The sequence below is a fragment of the Rhynchophorus ferrugineus genome, unplaced genomic scaffold (assembly GCF_030347505.1).
Source record: "Rhynchophorus ferrugineus isolate W39M unplaced genomic scaffold, kcgeb_rfMv2 rfM7, whole genome shotgun sequence".
NCBI classification, from domain to species: domain Eukaryota; kingdom Metazoa; phylum Arthropoda; class Insecta; order Coleoptera; family Curculionidae; genus Rhynchophorus; species Rhynchophorus ferrugineus.
The window spans coordinates 9,054,265-9,073,213 of record NW_027472586.1 but is presented as its reverse complement, the minus strand read 5'-3'; the positions used below and the strand labels follow the sequence as shown (position 1 = coordinate 9,073,213).

Genomic DNA, 18,949 nt, shown 5'->3' with positions numbered 1-18,949 from the left:
TTCAGATTGTTTTTTATAATCTTGATCCGTGTCTTTTTTGGATCTGAGTGATATATATTTCACTCAAAAGGAGTTTGACTGCATTTGAAAGACCCCAAACTTACAAATGTCATACTGTAACAGTGTCCAAGCGTTGAGGTCATACAGAAGGATTGGCAAGATAAGCTTTCGAAAGATGGCTTTTTTAATTAGTTAGTTGTTAGATGGAATTTTAGTCTTGGTTGTAAAATTCCTTCACTTCCACAAGCCCCACCTTAGAGATGCCCGCATTTTAACCAATCCAGTTTACTACTTTACAAGTAGCTGCTATTTTCTTCTGCTGTATTACTGATCCCTAGTGCCGAATCCCCTGCACTTGCTTTAACTGAATCTCGTTGAGATTTACAATAGCAGACGCTCCGTCAGTTGTCAATACTTTGGTTTTTTTTTCATTCATATGGCAAGTCATATGACTCTGCAATACGAACTAAAGGAATGAAGAATGCTAGAAGCCTCAACATCTGTATCAGAGCTATCACCATCAGATCGCTGAAAGAATTTCTAGCATTCTCCTCCTCTCTCATCTTGGCTAGTAATGCCTCATATCTAATCTAAATATCTGAATGAATTTGACAGATCATTTCGTACGTAGTTAATGGAACCCACGTAAGATGACTGAAGAATTGTCGTGTCTCTTCAGGAGCTATTTGAAGTTCCATTCGTAAGATCTTCATAAATACTTTCCCAATAATTAAATGATAGTACTCTCTCCTATCGCCAAATTTACGTTAATTTGTTTTTAATGGTAACCAATTAAGTAGGATTACACATGAAATAAATGTCTGACAAATTGGAGAGAAACTGTCAAGGCAATACTCTCCATCCAGAACAACTTTACATCCGATAATCAATTTAATAATGTCAGTCTAGATTAAAACGACTTAAAAAAACATTTAATAATTTTTTCTTACGATATATAATATGAAGAAAAAAATATAAGCTAATCTCCAATAACTAATTAGATTTTACGCGATTTCCTAAAGGTTCCTCTATAAATATCGATCGTTATCTCCAGAAAAAAATGCGTTTTTACCGACTATTTTTAGCAAAGACCGAGGATCTTTTTAACGAGATTTTGCGCTCGAACTCAGAGTTCAGCAAAATCTCTGACCGTTATTTTTTCTCGGCCTAACCGAAAGATGTGTTGTTTTTTCGATGTGCATGCGTTCTGACGGTGATTATTGTGATTTTAATTGGGCTGGTGCTCTTCTAGGACCTGGAGGACGATGTTAGCAAGCTGCAGAAATCGCTCATCTTCACCGAAGCCAGGATCGAGACCCTACCACAAGAGGGTTTCGTGGAAATGCTAAATGCCTTGGAGGTAAGTGTTTATAGGAACATGTTTATTGTTATATAACGTTCAAAGAGAAAATACCCAAATTCCAGAAGACGCTTTATTGGAATGTGAATGTTCATAATATCACAAGCTCTTATTGTTTTAACAACTTGCATTGTATAACGTCTTTGTTTCTAAATGATAATTGTTATTATTTCAATTAATGAAGCCTTGGTTAACAAATAATGTTAAAAGGTGATAAAACTGTTCTAAATATCAGACTAAAATATAGTACCGATCATGGTTACCTCAACATCAAAACTCTACCATCAAAATATTTACACGCATTTTTTAACATATACTTAGTACAATCTGTAACACGATCTTCTGATTTCCAGCGTGTTGTCTAGTAGCTGTATTGCTTCCATGTTGCTGTGATTTAACGACCTTATTTCATGTTTTCAGTTATTCAGTTATTCGTTGGTTATGTTACGATAAGAATTGGTAATTAATCGAAGAACTTTGTTTTGATAGCGTGGGATGACTAGTCGATTCAATGTTTTAGGGTAACCCCATATTTTCACCTAATAACTACGCCCAAATAGATTCTATAATTGACTGATAAACAAATCTTGGAAGTATCCTCCGACTAGCCAGTACAGTTTTTTTTTATTTGAGATTGATTTTTTTAATGAAAATATAAAGTAAGGCAAAAAATAATTAGGTTTTTCCATAATGAATACCTTTAAAATTACATATCTCTAATAATACTTATTCATTGAGGCCATACTATACCGCGTTTGAAAGATAGCAATTCATGGAACATTCTAGTTATAAAGATAGCGTGGTTCATTTACTTGGTTAAAAGATATTGCTCTTTGAAAATGTACGCCACTGTCAAAATTGGCTTGGGGGTTTTCTTAAAAATGGTGCTTTACTTTTGATAAATGGTTGTGTTTTTCCATAATGAATACCTTTAAAGTTACATGTCTCTAATAATACTTATTCATTGAGGCCATACTATACCGCGTTTGAAAGATAACAATTCATGGAACATTCTAATTATAAAGATAGCGTGGTTCATCCAAGTATTTTGTTACATTGCCAGTATGCAGCATCCAGTATACACACATAATCCCAAACTTGATCTGCAATACAATTTTTACGCATTAAACATTCGCCATTACTTTTACCATTTTGGTATGCATTTCCTTAGCTTTTAAATCTTTTTTTAAAAGGGTTTTTTCATGCTGAAACAAAAACTTTAAATATCTCGTAAACAAATGATAAATAAATAAAAAATTACTGAAAATGAAACGTTAAAATGACGCCGAAATGTTAATTCTCCTGTTGTAAAAAATCACGTTTCTGACTCATTCTAAACAAAACCGAAAGTGGAAGAAGGTTGAGGCCGAGAATTGATCGAACGAAACCGCGGATCTCTGCCAGTTCTAAACCGACACAAATTCAAGAATAACTTCTGACATCACAATCTAATTTGAATGGTGATTGTGTCATAAAAAATGTTGTTATTTATACGAATACTCACTGAACTACGGTTATTTTCATTGATGATTTTTATTCGTTGACATGGGGTTTGATAGGAGAAATGTCGTACGGATCAAGAAGGATGTTCAAGGCTTCCACATTGTTACGTCATTAGCACCGATCCTTCCTTCAGTGTAATGGTCGGTGTTTATTTTTAGCCTCGACGATGATGAAAATGCAAATATTATCGTGACGTGTTTCCAGTGGCGTAACGTGGCAATTTATAAGACTATAATATACCAGGTCAATTGAAAAGTCCCCGGCCTACCATAGTAAAACACATTTTTTGGCAAAATTAGGTTTTTTATTCATTATTCCCCGCAAGGGTGATACACTGAGTATATCGACCCGCCAACTTTTCGATACCATTTTTGTAGTTCGATTTGTCCTTTGCTTCAAAATAGGCCACAGTTTCGGCGATCACCTCTTCGTTCGTCGAAAATTTCTTCCCAGCGAGCATTCTTTTGAGATCTGAGAACAGGAAATAGTCGCTCGCGGCCAGATCTGGAAAATACGGTGGATGGATGGATTTTTGTCATCGTTTTCACTGACTTTGGACACGGTGCATTGTCTTGGTGAAGCACCACTTTCTTTTTCTTCAAATGCGGCCGTTTCTCGACGATTTCGTCCTTCAAACGGTCCAATAACAAATCCCTGTTGATGGTCCCTCCTTTTTCAAGGTAGTCAATTAAAATTATTCCATGCACATCCGAAAATACAGACACCATAACCTTGCCAGCCGACTGTTGCGTTTTCCCACGTTTTGGAGCGGGTTCATCGTGTGCAGTCCACTCGAGCAAAAACTGGGATTTATTATGCTTGATCATCTTCAAACAGTCTCTGTTAGCAACTCTAGATCATTCTAATATCATCAGAATATTCCTAGGGAATGCCAAGTTCCTCATACACATTTTTTGTATACCACAAAGCGCCATCTACGCCATACTTCCTAAGCGCATAGTCTTATATCAAGTCCTTTTGTTTGTAAATATGTTTATTGCATAATTCATTCCATGTCGGACCAGTTGGCAGAAGTCCAGCAAACAAAGAAAAAAAATGACCGCATCTGATGATTAAACTTTCGCCTCCGTCTGTTTTGTCTGTAGGTTTTCAAAAGTGATGAGATTGTCTTTACAATCTACCTTTTACCTGTAATTGCTATCAAAATGTCCCAACGATATGTGGACGCGCAAGATAATGAATAACAACGTTCTAATATGCGGAAAAATGTATTACACTTTCCAAAACTGAGACATAGTATAAACAAAGCAGGTTTCACGAATTTGAACAAGTTACAAATTGAAGTTTGGGATCTATTCCTTTAGTCCTTTACTGAACCCACCCACTCTACAGTTTCTTATATCGAGACCATCAGCTTAAAGCTTGCTCAGAATCATCTTTGAATGCCTCCAGCAGTTTTATATGTTGTTTCAATGAAGTATATTATTAAATATTCCACTACTTGTACTTCTGGAGTTCTATCGAATATAATGAAATAATAATATTTCCTATGCTACGCCACTGTCATTCGCGATATTATCGGACTCAGGTTAGAAGGGATGGTTTTATTTATTTTATTAAATCGTGCTACGACCTGAGTGCCAATAAAACTTTGGATACTGCACTCCTAGGAAATATCTAATTATATATATATATCATTCGCTTTGGTCAATGCCAATGAAACCTAACTACTACGAACATTAGGGTTCTGTTTCAAACAGTCTAAGGTCCGATGGATTTCTATATATGTATTAGAATATAATAACCGCATTTTTGTGTTGTTTACGGTTCAGGCAACACTGTTGTTGTACAGGATTGGATGCGTGTTTCCACAGTTTGAAATTTGATAATAGTTTATGTTAAAGAACAAAAGAGCGGGCATTAAATGGTCAAATCTCACGTATCTCCAACTATGTGTCCAAGCAGCTCAGCTAATCTTTGTTCGTTCTTGCGTACTTCTACAGGGGATTTACAAAACAATATGAACACTTGACATATACACAATAAAAGAGCTGCAAGTCTTCACAGAATATCTGAATGGTTTCCACCAGAATGTTGTCCCATTCTTTCACCAAAACATTCTCCAATTGCTTTAGTGATGTTGGAGATGGAAATCTACTCCTCACTCTCCGAACGATTAAATTATTTTGAAGTATGGATGTGGTGCTGCTCAGGGAAGACGTTTAATGACATTTTGATGCATCACAACAAGACTTTTGGCGATGAAGCTCCATTAAAAACCACCGTGTATCGCTGGTTTAGTGAATTCAATCGTGGTCGTAGTTTGCTGTCCGACAAGTTTCGTGAAGGTCGTCCAAAATCGACTGCTGTGCCAGACAACGTCATTTCTGTGTGCTATTGTAAGATTGAGGCATCCCTAAGTTCCAAGATGAACCAAATCCAACAAAAGTTGTTCGCGCACGAAGCCCTTCAAAGAAGATGGTGGCCTGTTTCTTCAGGAAAACTGGTCATATTGCAACAGTGCCTCTTAGAGGATCGTAGAACAGTAAATTCTGATTGGTACACAACCATTTGTTTGCCAGAAGTCTTTGGTGAAATAAGGAAAACAAACAAGAGACGCCGTATTGTTCTTCGTCAAGACAATGCGAGCTCTCACACATCGGCTCAAACAAGAGATTATTTGAGCACTCAAAACATCGAGTTGATGGGTCATCCGCCGTACAGCCCTGATTTGGCACCCAATGACTTCTTTTTGTGGCCATCCGTAAGAATAAAATGCATGGTCGACGATTTTCATCGCCCGAAGAAGCTCATCCACTTCTCGGTCTTCTGCAAGTTTAGTATTGTATAATTTTTATTTTTTGAGATCACCATTTTTAAAATGTTAAAATGGAGCTCAATATAGTTTTATTATAGACGATAGACTTTCTTTTTCTTTTCCATATATTGGAAACCATAATTTTGTATAATCAATGATAAATTAGATTCAAACAATGATTCTAACTACTGTTTTTACAGTTCTTCTTGATAGTCCGGCTATATTTTGTACAATAAAGCCCAAGTATTCCTACCGCAACAGTTTTCCATTAGCGGGGCCTTGTTTTGTTTTCACTTAGGCTTGATTAAAGTAATGGGCAATCTTAATCGACCCAATTGGAAAGACAACGATGGGAGAAAGTGCCGACGAGCTCCACCAGACGTTCGTGAATTAAAAACGAATACAATCATGCAGACCTGATCGCCGATCTATTAATAAAACATGCCACATTCGTCAAATTAACACTACGATGATGTAATGGCGAGTTGATTTTGTTTAGCCGATTTTTTTCCCGTGAGCTTTGCCTGAATTTTAATATCAAACATTTCGGTTTTTTGTCGTTGCCTCAAGATATATCACGCTGGCGTTGGAAACGAACTCACTGTATAACATGTTAATCTAATAAAAGATATGAGTAAACAGAGAATGGCTCGGTATAGTTGCGCCACTGGCGCTAGGCGTATTAAGAGCTTTATTAGAAAATATTGGCAAATGAACAACGATAAATCATGCACGTAAAAAACGTAAACATATGATGGTATGGGACATTAAAAGTATTCCGAGGTCGGTTTCGTTATGGCCGGCCTCGAAAGAACGCCGACAAAATCAATAAACTGGTACTGGAAAATCGATCACAGAGTCTTGGGCAGTTGGTTTACAAGTTTTTATGTTTCTTTTGTTTTATTTTAAAAAGATATTCGTATCACACCTCGAAATACGATTAAACTTAATGATCCGGATTACGTCATCGTGTTTCTATACTGATTAGTAGATATATACAGACAAACCTTTGCCTACTTTTAAAAACATAATCAATTTACATGTTTAAATTGTTATAGCGATGCTTTCGACGGTACTAGGCAATTTATTTGGCATCAATTAAAATATTGATGACCTTCAGGCTTCAATAAATCAACACAATAAGCAGTTTAAGAATGCGCGGTCCTTCGAGCTTACAGACGCGATCCTACGACCAGTGTCGCGACTATAACGAGCATACGCGACAGTGCATCCGCTGGCATTTGTTCCGTCCCAAACATTGGCGAATGCCGGCCAGTTAAGTGTCGATGTGCGCCCGATAATTATAAACGTTTCGATTATATTGCCGTGTTTTGTGACCGATTGTACGACAATAACTGGGAGAAATACCGGATTTTCTTCGGTTTACTCGGAGGTAGGTCAAAAATAAAACTAAATAAATATGTTCGACCTGTGAATTTTGTTATAAAATTACCGAAATTGTATTCAGACCGTTCGAAATCAGTCCTCATTCGAAATAATAACTTTATATCAACGAGTAACCCGATTTTTCGGTTTTTTTGGGCATCGACATCAGTCCTGGTCCAGAATGTTCGTTTTATAGACTGAAAATCGATGCTCTGAAGTAGTAATTTATGTTTTAGAAAGAAGCAAAAGTCCACCCGTAGCTATTTGGATGAGTTTTTGTCCAGAATTTCAGTAACAATGATGATGCCTTGTCATGATGTAAAATCTAAGAGTTTTCTCACTACATATCTGACCTTTTCTGATTAGAACTCAGAAAGGCCAAATTTAGGACAAATTCCTTGTTCGATATTTTTATCCACTGTAAAAAAAATGATAATTAAAACTAAATAGGCATGTTCGATCTATGTATTTTGTTGCGAAAGGGCCAGAAATTTCTTCAGACCCTTCGAAATGGGTCTTCATCCGAAATAATAACTTTATATCAACGAGTAACCACCCGAATTTGTATGGTTGAGTTTGATAATAATCGAGAATGTCAGTCAAAATGATGATGCTTCACATATCTTCACATTTTATTGTCCATTGTAAAAAATCAAGATTAACTAACAAAATAAAATCAGGTCAGTATAGAGAACGGTTCTGGCAACTTCAACGACATTTTTAATCGAAATTTATACATAAGACAAATTAAAAAATGACGTTCATCTGTTTTATTATATAACACTCACTAATATAATTGGATACGACCTATGTCAAGTGGGCTTGGAAAAACGTATATTAATATATTGTAATCATTCCATATTATTTGAAAATATCAACGTAATAAACTAGATTTATTTACTTAAATAGTTCTTTAAAAGCTTTTTAAAATATATAAAATGTAATGTGACAAAACACGCTATCTTGTTTTTGACTGATAAAAATATATTTTGGCACAATATTGTATCTCCGAAATTTGTTTAAATAACGAGGCTACATATTACTTAACAACAATAATAGCGTCTCGTGCAGTAGTATATCATTGACAAATTTCTATTTATATCCTTATTTTTTAAATTGCCAAACTGTGACTTATCTGTAATAAATAACGCTTTATCTTTATTGAATATTAATAGCGAAGTTCGCTAAGGTAAATTCTAGATGTTATTATTATAAAAACGCCTATTATTACCGTATCAATGACCGAAGACGGGTCTAACAACACGAAATTTTGATTGAAATTAGTTTCAAAAAAATATATTTAAACCATCTGTTATATGCCAATCAGATGTGGCATCGTTGATTTTCGTTCTCTATCGCGAATATTCCGATCATTTCTATTACTGACCGCCAACCAAACATACTTATCTATCAACTGTTTGCTTTTTTCCCAAAGGTTGTTACTGCTGAACTGAGAAAATATGCGACTGAAGCTATTCGTCTCGAAGGCCTCGTTCTGAAACTATCCTGCGACAATGAGACCAGGGAGCTGTCCGCTCACCTAGCAGGAATCCGCACCAGGATAGCCACCCTGTTATCGCAAGCAGAAAATGGCAGAATAGTTGTTTCGGTAAGTTATACCTTGAACAACAACAATACCTTGAATTAGTTCAATTTAAGTCGATAAACATCTGCACTAACAGTTTCATTCGGTTTTAGTTGCTATAAGTATTCCACTTCGGCGTCCATATGTATGGCTTTGCTGAACTAACTCATGACTTTTTGAGCTTATAATTACCATAGTAGTGGACAGAAAACTCTTCTTTTGACCTTTGAATCGGTTAGAAGTAACATGAATTCGTGTGATCCGGAGCCATTTTCCTTCTTTCCGATCTTTGTCATCGCATATACATACCTGGAAACAGTTGACTAATTAACACCCAAGCTGTCTGAAAAATAATACAAAGTTTGAGCAAGGTTTTTAACATTGATATTAAAATGCTAGTGGTCATTATATCCCAATTGTCAAAACCGACAATTGGGATACGACGATGTATGTCACCATAAGTTTCTAAAAGTGTTTGATGGACTTCCATGATTAGCGTCTGTTAATTCAATAATACTAAATGGAAAACTGCTATTTCATGAATTCAACAATTAAGTTCTTCAGTAGTTATTTATATTAATACTTCTCAGTTTCACCAATAAATACTGATGTAAATGCGTGCAAGAATCTAACATTTATTGGTTTACTGATGCAAATTACTCTGTCGTTGGTCACTACTTTTTTCCATCACTCTGGCAATATTTCAATTTCACATACCAAAAATAGAAACAACTGATAACCAGAAAAAGTGATGTCTTGCGAAACCGTGAATGAAGTGACACTTGGTTTTTATGTGGTTTTCCTGAATTCGTGGAATCACATGTGGTCGGTCGGACCTCATACTGTCGTCCATCTGTTTGTATAGCGACCGTTTTTTATTTTAATTCCACCACTTCCAAGATTTCATGTCTTCAAACTTTGTCCAAACCACTTTTGAAACATCCAAACATACATATGATGACATGTTTTTGTTATCTGGGTATATTCGCCGTACTTTCAGATATATTCTAATTAATTTATTAGTAAGTTAATTCATTTTTAAACAATTATTTATATATCAGGCCTATAAATTAATTTAGCTCCACTTTTCAGTATATGTCATTTCGTCGAAATGTTTTCAATGGAAGTTTTAGTTTTTTACTTCAATATGAAGAAAAATGCAGATTTCGACGTTTTAAAAGTGGTAATTTGAACACCGAAGACAAGGAGTGTTCTGGTTCGACCACAAATGATGCCTTTAAACCGAACACAGCGCAAAAATTACTGGAATACCAACAAAGTCACAACAATGTTATTCTTCAACACTACAACGCTCGACATGTTGGAAAAAACAGTAAAAACATACCTCGAAAAATTAAAATGACAAGCGCTATTCCACCCGCCGTATTCTCCAGACCTTGCTTCTTCTGATTATTGATTATTCTGACATATGACTCATGACCTATCTGAGTAAGATACATCAAAAAATACATCGTTACTTTGAAATGGAATTTCCTGAAATATTGGAAAAAGTAGCGGCTATCGATGCACAATACTTTGAATAAGATAGATTATACCGATTTTTCATAATAAAGCTTCAAAATAAAAAAATCCCTTAAAACTAATTTACAGACCTAATAATTCTTTTTTTAACGAAGGTTTTTAGTCGAATAATTAATGCGTTCTTAAATAATCATTTAACAGACTTGTTTTAATTATTTATATGCTAATAACTGAACTATTTTGTACTGAATATTCTGAATATATTGTGAAGTTAATCTTGATAAGTCGAATATGCACGACGATTCAACCCGGTTTATTTTAAACGTAGACAAATGCTAACAACGCTCCTTCTTATTTTTAGCCGATATTTATACTCTTAATCTATTTCAGAACGCCCAAGCAGTACAGAGAAAGAGACAGGAGGAGCTGCACCGCTACCAGGAGTCTCTGGAACAAATCGAAGTTTGGATCAGGAATACAGTCGAGATTGTCAACAGTTTCGTCGTCCCGACCGAAGAGAGACAGGCGGAGGACTACATCAGGCAGTTCGACGAACTGAAATCGGAATTATCCGAGAAAGAACGGACATTAAAACACCTCACCAAGGACCTGAACAAGTTCAAGAGGTATCCGGAACTGCATCAGCTGGTGACGATATTAATCGAACAGTTGGACGCCATCTTCGTAGTGTTTACCGAGCAAAAGACTCTTATCGTGAACAGAATCGAATACTTGCGCACCGAACTAGTGAAAATTCGGGAAGAAAAAGTCAAAGCCACACAAACCAGCGACCTATCGCTGGAAGCGACCCTGGACTCGTCGTCTATGCCAGTGGAAGAAACTAAACCCGCCAAAGTGGAGGAGTTCGCCACTGCGGAGAAATCCACTCAGCCTATAGCCGACAGCGAGACTCAAACCGGCGAAAGCTTGACGCTGCCCGCGCCAGTCCAAGAGGAGGTAGCAACCAAAGACTTCCCTGTCACTTATAACCAGCCAGTAGACGCGGAAATTCAAACCCATCTACCCGAGACCTCCATCGAAATGGAACCAACTCCCAAGAAGGAAACCATCACCATCTCCAAGAGAACCACCGGCGAGGAGGATGTTATCCAGATAGCCACCAAGCCTGTATCCGATTCCGAACCTATAGTCGAGGAACCGGACGATTTGTTGGTGGAGGCCAACTACCGAAAGAGGCCAGAGTCTGAAACGCGTATAGCCGAGCTAAACATCAACGCTCAACCCAACCAGCCTTTCGAGACGGTGTTCGTGGAACCTGACGAGACCACCACCGAGGTCATCGTCGACGCTGACGGTACCAAGAGGATCATCGTCAAGAAACTTCACCGCACCGTCGTCAGACAACAACAGTCGGTGCAACAGCAACAATACACCACTCTACATACTTTGAGTGAAGGCGAGGGACCTCCCGTCACTCAACAATTCTCCCAGATCACTCTACAAGGTGAGCAAAGTAGTACTTCTGTCGCCCGCGGCGACGGCCGCAAGGAAACTGTCACGTCCAAACAATACGGTGGTAAAGTAGTGTCGGGTACCCCCGGCGGGGACCTGGACGTTAAAGAATTCCAATCCGAACCCGAGATTCATTACTCCGTCACTGAAGGTGCGTCCAAACCGAACATCATCAACGTGCAGGACTTGAACTTGCGCCAGGGCGACGTGACTCTAGTCGACAACAAACAGCTGATACCTTTAGATCAAGCCGAGCTCACACTGGAAGGCACACAAATACACACAACCAGCTCTAGTGTCCGAGCCGTAGTCCAACAAGTCAGGAGGAGAATCATCAGGAAGACCCGCAGGATCGTCAGGAAAACGGTCATCATCGACGGCAAGGAGCACGTCACGGAAGAGATCATCGAGGAACCCGAAGAAGTCGAGGTCACAGAGGAGGGAGTACCCAGAGTCAGTATCAACGTCGTTCGGACAGAAGACGGAAGAGTCGTCCAAGAACAACAATTCGGAGAACCGATCAGCCAACAGCCTGGAGTAACCGTGACGCATAAAACAACCACAATCGTCTTAGATGCTCAAGGAAATCCAGTAGAAAACATACCGCAAGACATCAAATCCGAAACGGACGAAACCAAGCCGGAGCCTCAAGTCGAGGAGGCCCCCGAACAAAAAGAACCAGAACAAAGGTATGTGGAAACTCAGCCAATAGTAGAGCAGCATGACACCGCACTAGATACCACTCAAAAGCATGTAGAATCAGTCTCAAGTTCCTCGATTACTCAGCAATTCATTGAACAAGAGAAACAAGTCGCTAGCCCGTCACCTGACAGTAGTAAAATTGAGGAAGCACCTACAGCTGAACCAGCACACAAATCTAAAAAAGACAAGAAGAAGAAGAGTAAAAAAGCTCCAAGTGACGAGCCTCCTCCAGTAATAATTGTTGACGAGTTTCTTTCTATTGTTAAAGTTGAATCATCAGCACCAACAGAACCTGTACCAACACCCGTACAAGTCGAAGATATCGCTCAGATATCAAAAGTACCAGAAACAACAAAAGAGTCAACAACACAAGTCACTTTAGAAGAATCTGTTGTTGAAGATATTCCTACTAAATCACCAGTAACACCATCAGAAACACCAGAAAAAATCGAAGAACCTCTAACTGCGACTTATGAAGAAACAATTATCCAAAAAACATCTACAAAACCAAAAGTTTCTGAATCCCGTACAGTTTTTCAAGAAACACCAGACACACCAAAAGAATTAGTCCAAGAAATATCCATTAAATCAAAACAAGCATCCCCAATCGTAATTAAAACGGAAACAACACCTGTTGAAACTGTAGAAAAATCAACTGTTCGTGAAGAAATCGTTACTAAAATTACTACACTGGATACACCAGATCAAGCGGATATAGTGAAAATTACGGAACCAGAAACAGTACCATCCATTCAAGAAATAGAACCTGAAGTTCCTGAAAAATTAGAACAACCAACACTTCCCGAACGTGAACCTGAAGAAATCGTGACTGAAATCAAGACTACTAAGGAGCCAACCACAATTGAATATAAAGACCAATTATCTAGTCCAACGGCTCCATCTTTTGAAGACGTGTGTAAATATGAGGTTTCTCGTCAAGCTGGTACCGATATTATTCAAGACTTCTTGTCGGGTGAGCGACTGCATGTATCTGAGGTAGAGTTCCTCGAACAAAAACCCACCATCGTTGTAGAAAAAACTTCGGAAACTGATCTAATTCCAAGCCAGCCAAGACCTACTGAACCAACACCAGTATCACAAAAAATTATAGAAACAACCAAAGAATCAACGACCGTTGCAGTACCAACGCAAACAGTAACTATAGAGGAATCCGTTCTTCAAGAAGTGCCTATTCAGGAAGAATCTGTAGAACCAACCAAAGAACCAGCAATATCTACGGTTGAACTGGTCCAGCACAAGGAACCACCTGAAGATATCATTAAAATACAATTAGAGAGGACGTTGGTGCCGGAAACTTGGGATGATACTGTCAAAACTGTTGAAGCTAAATTTACCCAAGCACAACTAGAGCCAGTATCGAGTGTAATAGTGGAGGAAACTTCTGTATCACCTTCCGAACCACTACAAGTAGTTCCACAGGAACCTCCAGCAACATCTCAGACTTTAGTCCAAGAGTACCAACCCAAAGATTTAATTACCGTAGTTACCGAGAAAACAGTTACTCTGGAACCCAATTCGTCTGTAGAGCATGAAATAATTAAAGCTTCAACCATCCAACAACCATCTGACAATATCACCATTGATTTATCTTTGCAAGAATCTCAACGCCCTGTCGTGGTAACCCAGACAGTGGAACACACGAGTTCTATTTCGGATTTCCTAGATCGTGAGAGACAGAATGTTGAAATTGAATTAGCTCTGACGGAACCTGCTCCTATCGTAGTAGAGGTTCCCAAGAAGGACCAAGACATACCTAAGATCCCACTCGAACCAAAACGAGAGGAGCCATCCAGCCCCGCAAAGAAATCACCCGTATTGGAATTAGATGAACAAACCGTTAAGACTCCTAGCGAACCCATCGTTACGCCGATCATATCCAAAGATGAAAGCGAACACGAGAAAGTCTCTACTCCCAGCGATATTGATCACGGAGGCCGCGGCAGTAAGAAGAAAAAGAAGCACAAGCAATCCAGCGAGAGCACCATAGAAGATACACAAGAACCAGAAACCAAAGAAGAATCAATTCACACCTCACTAGCGGAATCTACTGACGTCATCATTCCCGACGACTCTCTACCCTCAGAAGAATCTCCCAAACCAACACTGGAACCTTTCGAGACCGCCAGCGATTCCGAGGAACAGTCCGAAAAGGCCAGAGACACCGGATACGAAGCGGACAAGACAGTGGATGAAAGCATGCCCGAAGAAGGTGACCAAGAGAAGAAGAAACGCAGGAAAAAACGGCGAGGACAGAAAGTAAAAGTTAAGGAATCCGAGGAGTCGAATGTTCCTCAATCGGTGTACGAATCCACGCCCATTGGAGAATCAGAGCCTGATGAAGAAGCAAAGAAAGTGGTTAAGATCGATGAACCCACGAAGAAGTCGAAAAAACGCAAGAAGGGCAAGAAGAAGGTTGACGATGATACCGAGGAACCGGGTGCCACTGAAGAAGACGTGATTGAAGAGGCCAGCGAAGATGTGCAAACTACCGAACCCGAGGCTGAAATAGCTGTTGTCGAGGCTGTTGAACCTCCAGTAGAAAGTGTCGTGGCTGAACCCCAACCAAAAGTAGAGGAACCCGTCTTAGAGGCGCGAGAAGGAACCATCCTATCGCCGAATGATTCCTACCAAACCATCTCGACACCATCCGAATTAGAGACCGTAAAAATAGTGGAGGAAAAGGTACTTAGTAGGCCGGAAAGTGAGTCTCCGAGGAAAATCGCCACGGAAATCGTGAAGACCGTCCCCGTCATAGAGGCGGTGATCACTCAAGAAACCGTCTCCCAAACTACACCACCGCCTGAGCAACCAGCATCGGGAGAAGTCGTCGATAAACAAGTAACCGAACCTGCGTCCACTCAAACATCACCGGAAACAGTAGTGGAGACTACTGAAGCCTTTACACAGCCTGAAGAGATAGTTTGCATTGAAGCCGACGTTTCCGTCCGTCCAGACGTTGAAGAGACTTCCACACAAATCGTGACAGAGAGTATCGAATGTCCCACGCAAACATCGAAGCCTCAATCGCCTGAAATCACGGCAGAAGTCGTGAAAGAAACTGCCGAGTTATCTGTACAAACCGTGACGCCAGAACGACAGGAAGTCATCGACGAACAGGTCCAAACCATGACGCCAGATCCTATTCCCGATCGAAGTGAGTCCGCCATGCAAACCACCGTAGTCGAAAGCACGGAGGATGCTGTTCAGACGAAGACACCAGAACCGATCGCATCTGCTGAAATCGCGACTCAAGCCGAACCATCAGTTACCGAACTCTCCATTCAAACATCCCCAGAACCCGAACAGGTGCAGCCACAACCCGTGGTGATGCCTCAACAAATAACAGAAATAACTACTATTACAACCAGCGAGAACGTCACCCAGACATCACCAGTTAAATCGCCCGTTGTTTCTCCCATTCCGGAAATGAAAGAAACTGTGGAAACATCCGAGACCATCGTCCAAACCAGTCCGGTGATCATTCACCAGATCGGTGAACTTCCACCGACTCCAACGCCAACACCAACCAAGAGCAGTAGCGAAGAGTACGAGGTGCAAGTCCAGGCCATTCTCACTGTACCCACCGACAGTTCGGAAGCCATCTCCTTATCCGAAGTAGCCGAATTAACGGAACCAAGCAGAGAACCGTCTCAGCCAGAAGAATCAGTGGATTCAGCCAGCGACTACTCTCCAGGGGAATTCGATGTAGAAGTCGATGTCCAAGGAGCGGAAATTGGAAATCAAACCATAACATTCCTGGATTCAGAAAGACAGGGAGAAGACAAAAAGAAACGGAGGAAGCGCAGAAAGAGCAAGAAACCCAAAGCCGAGGAAACCACTGAAGATAAAGAGAAGAACCTATTTTCGGTGTTCCACAGACAAGCGTCCGGTTTTGACGTACCCAAACATAACCTGACCTTCTCCGATATCACCAAGAAAGGCTTGAGTTTCCGTGAACTGACTAGAGACGTCAAGTCCATCTCCGAAGAGCAAGCTCACGAGCCCATCGAAGAAGTGGTAGCCGAGGTGACCTCGAAGGTGTTCACTGACATTGACGAGGAAAAGATCAAACTAATCAAAGACCAAAAGGACGTCCAACCAGTTATATCAGAAGCTGTTACCTCTCCTGAAGATGATACAGAAGTCACTGTGAACATAAATATTTCGAAGAATATTCCTCAGGGCATTGAGGTAATCACACAAGACACTTACACCGTTATTGAAGACCAAGACAGCGCAAAACCTCAGACAGCATTCACAGTCGAGTCCATATTAACTGAAACAGAGCTCAAAGAACACACACCAGAACCAGAACTACTTCCGGGAACTTCAGAAACTCCACGAGTGAAACCACACATAACAACAACGGTCGAATTTTTAACCAAAGAACAAGAACACCAGACCGTTGTAGGTGGCGACGTCAGTGAACCACAAGAGGTTATAATCATTAACGACCAACCAGTCAAACTTGAGGACCTCCCTAGACGAGAGATTCACAAACACGAAAAACAATCATCTGAAGATATAGCGCCTCAGAAACCCAAAGTGGAAGAAGTTCAAAAGCCAGAAATTGCATCTGAAAGTATTACAGAAAAAGATGTTCAAAGACAAGATACTATAGGTGTAACTGCACCAGAGTTATCTGGATCGTTAACGCTTGAGGAAACCATAGTTGAAAAACTATTACCTGAAGATGTGTCCAAAGACAAAACTTGTGAAATAAAATTGGTTGGAAAACCAGAACCGGAAATTCAAGATACCGTATCCTTAGATATTACAGCGACACAAGTACCTTTACCGACCGAGAGTCTTCCGGTAAGAGAAACCGAACCAGAACCACTTGCTCAAGTCGAAGAACCGAAAATAAAACCATCTGTTAAAGCCAGAACAAAAGGAAAATACGCGAGCACCGTGACCATCGAGGAAGTGGAGGCTCCGTCCATAATCACGGACGTCCCTCTAACTCCCGCTTCAGATTCTCCTTTATCGCCTCCAGATTATACCACCAGCACGTGGAGTAGACCAACGGAGCATACCATCAGGGAACAAGGACCGGCATCATTTGACGAGGTCAACATCAAATGGAACCAAGCGCAATCCCTGGAAAGGGTCAAGAATCTGAAAAACGCTAATAAAACCACCCACCTGAGCAACGTCCTTTATCTGGCAACCTTGAACGAGATCATAGTGGACGTCAGTGTGGAACAACGGAACAACAACATCCAGGAGAGCCTGAAGGTCCTCAAGGAAGCTGTCGAGAAAAAGGATGCCAGCATGATCCAGCAAACCGTCATCACCACGGTGGAGACCATCACCACCTGGTTGGAGACGATCGAGTATAGGATTTACGTGAATAGACAGCAAACCGCCGATGGTCCGTCGAGAGAACGTGTCGAAGAATTCAACCACCTGAAGGATGAAATTGTTAACATCGAAGAGAAAGTTGACGAGCTCCAGTTGGTACTACAACAAGCCGATCCTATCTACAACGAGGAGGATCGACTGAGAATGAGAAGCTACATCGACTCTTTGCAGCAACAGGTGAGAATAATTGAGGAGGTCACCGAAGAGAATGAACAGTTAGCGTCTGGTGACCTGAAACGATGGGAGGAATTCATCAACGGCGTGTCCAGCGTCAGTCAGAAGGTGCATAAGTTAAGGCGCCAGTTAAGTGATCTGAAAGAGTCCGATGCTGCTCCGCAAACCAAGCTCAACGAGCTCGAGGAGCTGGAGGCCGAAAACAGGAGCAATATGCTGAAGGCGGTCCACTTGACCGCCACGGCCAAGTGTCTACTGAGAGACTTTCCCGGTCGGCAATTGCCCAACGAGGTCTACACCAACCACGACCAAACCAAACAGCTGGAACAACAGATCAGCATCGAACGAGAGAAAGCGCTGCAGTTCCTGTCGCTGGCCGACGACTACGAACAGACCCTGAAGGATTTCAGCCAGATCATCGAGATCGCCGAGGCCCTGGTCGAGAGCCCGGTGTCGGTGAAGAACCTGGAACACCTGGAGGACGAGATGCAGAACCACCGCAAGTTCTTCGTGAACCTGAGCCACTGTCGCGCGATCCTCGAGTCCCTGGAGGAGAACTTGGACTCCGAAACCAGGGCCATCCATTCGCAACTGCACCAAGACCTATACGAACGAGCCAAGCTGATCCTGGACAAGTCCACCGGAAGATTCCAGGTAATGTCCCTGGCGGCCTCTCGGTGGACCGTCCTGGAACAAGGCACGCGAGAGGAGACGCGATGGTTACAGGTCGCCCAGCAACGCATTCCCGACCTGACCAGCGTGACGTCGTCGGACTATGACAGATACATCGATCTCTGCAACTCGTTGGCGTCGGACATCGCCCACCACCACGCCAAGTTACTCCATCTACACAACGTGGCCCTGAAACTTCAAGAACTGGTGATCTGTTCCGGTCTGGAACAGACCTATTCCGAATCCCTGGAGATCATCACTAGGCTCCAGGAAGACGTCCAGACCAACCTCACTAGATTGATATCCTTCGGTGAATCCTGGAGCATCTATAACATGTTGAGCGATAAGGTCGAGGGATGGTTGAAAGAAGTCCAGCTACAACTGAAGAAGATGGAGATACCGACCGGACCTAGAGGACACATCAAACAATTCTGGGTAAGAACGAAGA

General features: G+C 40.8%; 1 protein-coding gene and 1 long non-coding RNA gene across 6 annotated transcripts in view; both read left to right on the top strand.

Annotated features, from left to right (window-relative positions):
* Nucleotides 1–18,949, top strand: part of Msp300 (Muscle-specific protein 300 kDa) — a 232,527-nt gene that overhangs the window by 186,436 nt on the left and 27,142 nt on the right. For all 5 annotated transcript variants that reach the window (XM_076409219.1, XM_076409220.1, XM_076409217.1 and 2 more), the window contains 3 exons: nucleotides 1,253–1,360; nucleotides 8,464–8,637; nucleotides 10,486–18,936. In XM_076409219.1, coding sequence (XP_076265334.1) covers nucleotides 1,253–1,360; nucleotides 8,464–8,637; nucleotides 10,486–18,936 — 8,733 coding nt within the window. The remainder of the gene's footprint in view (nucleotides 1–1,252; nucleotides 1,361–8,463; nucleotides 8,638–10,485; nucleotides 18,937–18,949) is intronic.
* LOC143199431 (uncharacterized) lies at nucleotides 6,903–7,477 on the top strand. The gene is made up of 2 exons (XR_013006420.1): nucleotides 6,903–7,035; nucleotides 7,265–7,477. It is a non-coding gene; the product is annotated as an uncharacterized LOC143199431 (long non-coding RNA).